Raw genomic sequence first — 4572 nt, 5'->3', positions numbered from 1 at the left:
AATCATTTTTTGAATAATTTCACTTGGTTGAATCAACTAAGACTACTTCTAGAACATTTAACTGAAATAGACAAAAATGAAAAGTATCTGAAGTAACAATTCAAACTCAAATTCACAACACCATTAGTGAATAATAATTAATAATTCTTATCTCAATTTAGTTATGCCATAGCTGAATATAATATGAGTATTAATATTCTGGGATATCATCGGAAGTCGAATGAATTATTGAGAATTTGACGTTCATAGTGACAGTCCGATAATAGTTAAAAGTAAAGATAGATATCTTGGGTGGATAAATTTACTTCAACCAAGGTCTCGGACAATCTGATGACTGTTTGACTGTTTTGGATTATAAGGTTATATATATATTTATTATTTATATCTCCAGTGAGTTGAACTTATCATTGAAGACAATTTCTCAAAGGTATACACAGTGGCTATAGAGCTCCAAAAGCCTATAGATATCTGAGAATGCAATTTCTGGTGGACCAAGGTGCATAGAACTTCCGCCTCCCAATGGAGCCGTGCAGAATGGAATTTGGTGTTCATAGATCTAGTGAATAACTCGAATATTCCCCACAGGTCATTATGGAAAAGACAGTCTCGAACTACTATATCAAATACCTATTAGGTACATCTCTCAAGCAAAATGAGCTGCTATAGATAAATATTACTGCATAGATATTTCGGAGAATTAAAAAGGCGGACTGATGACCGGTTGCGTTTTAAGGTTGTCGTGATTTAGTGAGTGAAAAGGCATCTAGGTCATTGTACGAAGCATTTTAAGCTGATTTTAAGATAAAAGAAGTAGTGCTGAATAATCGAGATAATAAAGTTACCCTCAACAGAGGACGAAGACTTGGGTTTTCGTAATTTTGGATAAGTGAATGTTTAAAGAAGTTATGAAGGACAAGGAAAGTAACAGGAAAAGAGACCCTGGGAGCCCAAAAAAAAACGGGCACCTCGGAAAAAAACCAAGAGGGCGATCTTATGCAGTTTATTGAAGTTAGCACAGGAGGGCGTTTAAAAGTAGTACACTCTCCGGTCGGTAACAAGAGCGGTAGCCGCGAAGTTGACAAGGAGAAGGGAGAACGTTATGACGGAGAAGACGACGATAAGGAAAGTGAAGACGCAAATAGCCTGCTCTCAAATGATGATCGCATCAACATGATAGATCTACAGAAAGAAAATCAAGAGCTAAAGGAAATGATTCTAGCGTTGCAAGAAGAAATGAGCAAATAAAAAATCGATCTAGAAAACGGTACGAAAGAAAGAATCAAAGAAAAAAAGCCTGGGAAAATGAGAAAAAGAACACCAGCAAAAGAATAGATGAGTTGGAGGGGTAGGTGAAACGATTAGCTAATAAGATTGATAAGCAACGAGTGGAGTGGCAGCAGTCGACAAGGCACTCGCAGGCCCAAAGAACAAATGGCATTGAAAGCTCGCAGCGCAGCAGTCAGCAACAAAAAGTTGTAGAAAGCAGATCGAAGGATCAGCATTTTGAAGGTAATTATGAAAATGCTACCAACACCAACAGGTGGTCAATAGTGTCCAATGGTAGTAGAAGAAGTAACTTAGGCGAGTCATCTGCCAATGCGTATGTACCACAGAAAAGCACACAAGAAATATCTCAATTTCTTCAAGAAGGAAGGCGTAACAATGATGATAAGCCAAGGGAGATATCCTTTGACCATCTGAAATATGAGTTAAAGGAAAGACGGGCAAGAAGGAAGAACATAGTAATTAGGTTTAGTGACAAGAGCAAAGTGTTGAAAGAAGAGAAGATGTTGAATATGTTAGATGAAGTTTTTGTGATAGAAGAGAGGCATCGAGTAAAATGTTCAAGAGACAACATGTTGTGTATAGAATTTGAGGATCTTGGAGCTAAGCTAAGAGTCATTAGTAGAAGAAGAGAGCTTAAAGGACTGCAGATATGGATTGAAGATGACCACACGAAAAGAGAGATAGAGATCCAGAAATGGTTACGAGCAGCGGCAGAAAGAGAAAGACAAAATGAAGCTAATGTAAAAGTTGGATACATGAAGATCATCATCAACGGTGTCGTTTGGAGGTTCAACGAAAGAAGTCCTTTTCCATATTGGAAGAGTGAATAGTGCAAACAATTTGGACCTGAGGAGTATTTTGTTGTGGAACACGCGTGGTAATAAGTGTTTTAGAAACATTAAGGAATTTGTGGGAGGCTTCGATGTAATTATTTTGCAGGAAACATGGTTAGAAAGTAAAAATGTAAATAGAGCGGTTAGTTATCTAAGTGATGATTTTATTTACTAGTCAAAAAGTGCAATGAAAAAAAACAATTTATGCAATAAAGGCAGGGCTTCAGGGGGTCAAATTGTCGGTATTAAAAAGAATATTAGTGATGGTTGGACAGTGGAAGATTGGAAATTTGGCTTAATCTTGAAGTCAAAATCCAGTACATACATAATCACCGTCTATAACAGTGTCAGGTTCAATCATGTAGAACAAAGTTTGAGAAGCGTTATAGAGCAAGGTATGAGTGAGTGTGAGACTGTACTGGTTTGTGGAGATATAAATGCAAGAGTGGGGGGAGCCCGAGTCTGGGTGGATCTCTGCGAAGAAGATCAAATTCTCAGATCGTCTCAAGATCAAACTATTAATGAAGATGGCAAAAAATTGATTCGTTTGTGTGAAGAGTTGGGCTTGACGCTGCTGAATGGTAGAACGAAAGGTGATGAGCAGGGGTGTATCACATATATAGGGAGGAATGAATGTTACAATGGTTCTGTGATCGACCTCTTCTTAATAGCAGATAGAAGTAACCTTAAAGTGATTGAATCCTTAAAAGTCATGAGTAGATTAGAGTCTGACCACTTCCCAGTTGTCCTCACCATCAAATCAAGTTGGAATGGGACAGACATCGTGGAATACAATAGTTTAGACGCGGAGTATGCGATAGAAAAAATTAAGTGGCAGCAAGATAAAGCAAATGGATTTTGTGAAATAATGACGAAAAAATTGAAAGAAGGGGTCTTTGCATCTGCTGAGACAGAAGCTAGGTGGAAGAATATCGTAGACGTGATTTGGGAGGCAACACGTGGTTGTGGTATGGCAAAAGAACTGGTACGGGAGAGAAAAGTGGTAACAACCACAATTCGCTTTCTTTTGCATTTACTCAGAAATGTGTCAAAGCTAGAAAGATAGTATGGAAGTGTCTGAATGAATGGATTAAGAATAGATGTTCCAAAAATAAGCATAAGCTAATTGTTGGAAGGAAGAAACTTAAAGCACTAGTCAAGTCAGCTTATCAATCATGGTAGAATAAAAGAGTAGAAGAGGTTAACAAGGCAAAAGGTGTATCTAAGTGGTGGGCAGCTATTAATAAATTTCGAGTTTCAAGAAAACAGGCTGTTTCGTTTGGGATATCGGAAGTCCAATGGGTTGAGTATTTTAAATCGTTGCTTGGTCACCAAGGGGGAGCTGTGACACTTGAAAATCGAACTGAAGAACCGTGGTTACACGAAGCTGTCAATGTAGAGTCACAAACACAAGATGACGATACGCTAGGTGGTCTTTTTACAGCTGAGGAAGTCAAAGACGCATTAGGTAGAATGTCCAATGGCAAAGCAGTGGGAGAGGATAGTATCCCGGTCGAATGTGTAAAGATAGTTCGTTTTGATGCTGAAGAGATTTTGTGTGGCGTCATGAATGAGATCTGGATGAATTGTCGGTCACCAAAGGGGTGGTGTAAAGCAAGGATTGTTCCCATTTACAAAAGCGGAGACGAGAAGGTGGTGAGCAATTATCGGGGCATATCGCTGCTCGATGTAGGATACAAGCTTATAACAAACATGATGGCAGAAAAATTGATGGTCTGGGCTGAGAAAGAGGAGATTCTTAAAGAGAGTCAGGCAGGTTTTAGGAGAAGAAGAGATACCAGAGACCACATTTTTGTTCTTAACGCATTAAAGAGACAATAGATTAAAACATAAGAGAGGGAAATTATTTGTTGCTTTCATTGATTTTAAGGCAGCTTTTGATACCATACACAGGGAATTACTTCTTAGGAAAATCTGAGAAAGAGGAGTGAGAGGAAGAATGCATGCTTTGATTAGAATGATCTACAAGTACACGTGTGCAGAGGTCCAGTTAAAGTCCAAGGTCACCAGGGAGTTTGAGACGGGGATTGGTGTGAGACAGGGGTGTGCCTTGAGTTCTCTGTTTTGATATGTTTATCAATGATATTGATGATGAGTGGGTTAGGAAGGATGAAGGTGGTTCTGTCATCGGTAAAGCGAAAATTAGAGTTCTGAAGTATACGGATGATATTGCGGTGATTGCTGAGAGAGAGGAGAAATTAAGGGCTATGCTAAGAACGCTGGAAAAGTATGTAGAAAAAAATTTACTATGTGTGAACACCAACAAGACCAAGATCATGATCTTTTCTAATGGAGGTAAGCGGTCTGAAGGTGGAAAGTGGTCATTCAAGGGTGGGGAGTTAGAAGTCGTCAACAGATTAAAATACCTAGGTTTTTACTTCACCAGTAAAAACAGTATGAGCTTACAAATAAACACAATGGCAGGCAAAGC

At 38.7% G+C, this 4572-nt stretch overlaps 1 protein-coding gene across 1 annotated transcript; it reads left to right on the top strand.

Moving 5' to 3' along the window:
• The first annotated feature begins 2307 nt into the window (after positions 1 to 2307).
• Positions 2308 to 3962, top strand: LOC118067535 (uncharacterized). Its single transcript, XM_035084312.1, has 2 exons — positions 2308 to 3105; positions 3303 to 3962. Exons 1-2 carry the CDS (start codon positions 2308 to 2310, stop codon positions 3960 to 3962), a joined length of 1458 nt encoding a protein of 485 aa, XP_034940203.1.
• Positions 3963 to 4572: the final 610 nt, after the last annotated feature.

The sequence above is a fragment of the Chelonus insularis genome, unplaced genomic scaffold (assembly GCF_013357705.1).
Source record: "Chelonus insularis isolate UGA/USDA-ARS -01 unplaced genomic scaffold, ASM1335770v1 contig_387_pilon, whole genome shotgun sequence".
NCBI classification, from domain to species: domain Eukaryota; kingdom Metazoa; phylum Arthropoda; class Insecta; order Hymenoptera; family Braconidae; genus Chelonus; species Chelonus insularis.
This window is presented reverse-complemented; position numbering and strand designations above follow the sequence as displayed.

Bases quoted from the DNA above. Each gene is read 5' to 3' on its own strand.
- LOC118067535 (XM_035084312.1), top strand. From the start codon at position 2,308: ATGAAAAAAAACAATTTATGCAATAAAGGCAGGGCTTCAGGGGGTCAA. The intron at 3,106-3,302 runs GTACGGGAGAGA...CAATCATGGTAG, and splicing joins GTGGTATGGCAAAAGAACTG to AATAAAAGAGTAGAAGAGGT.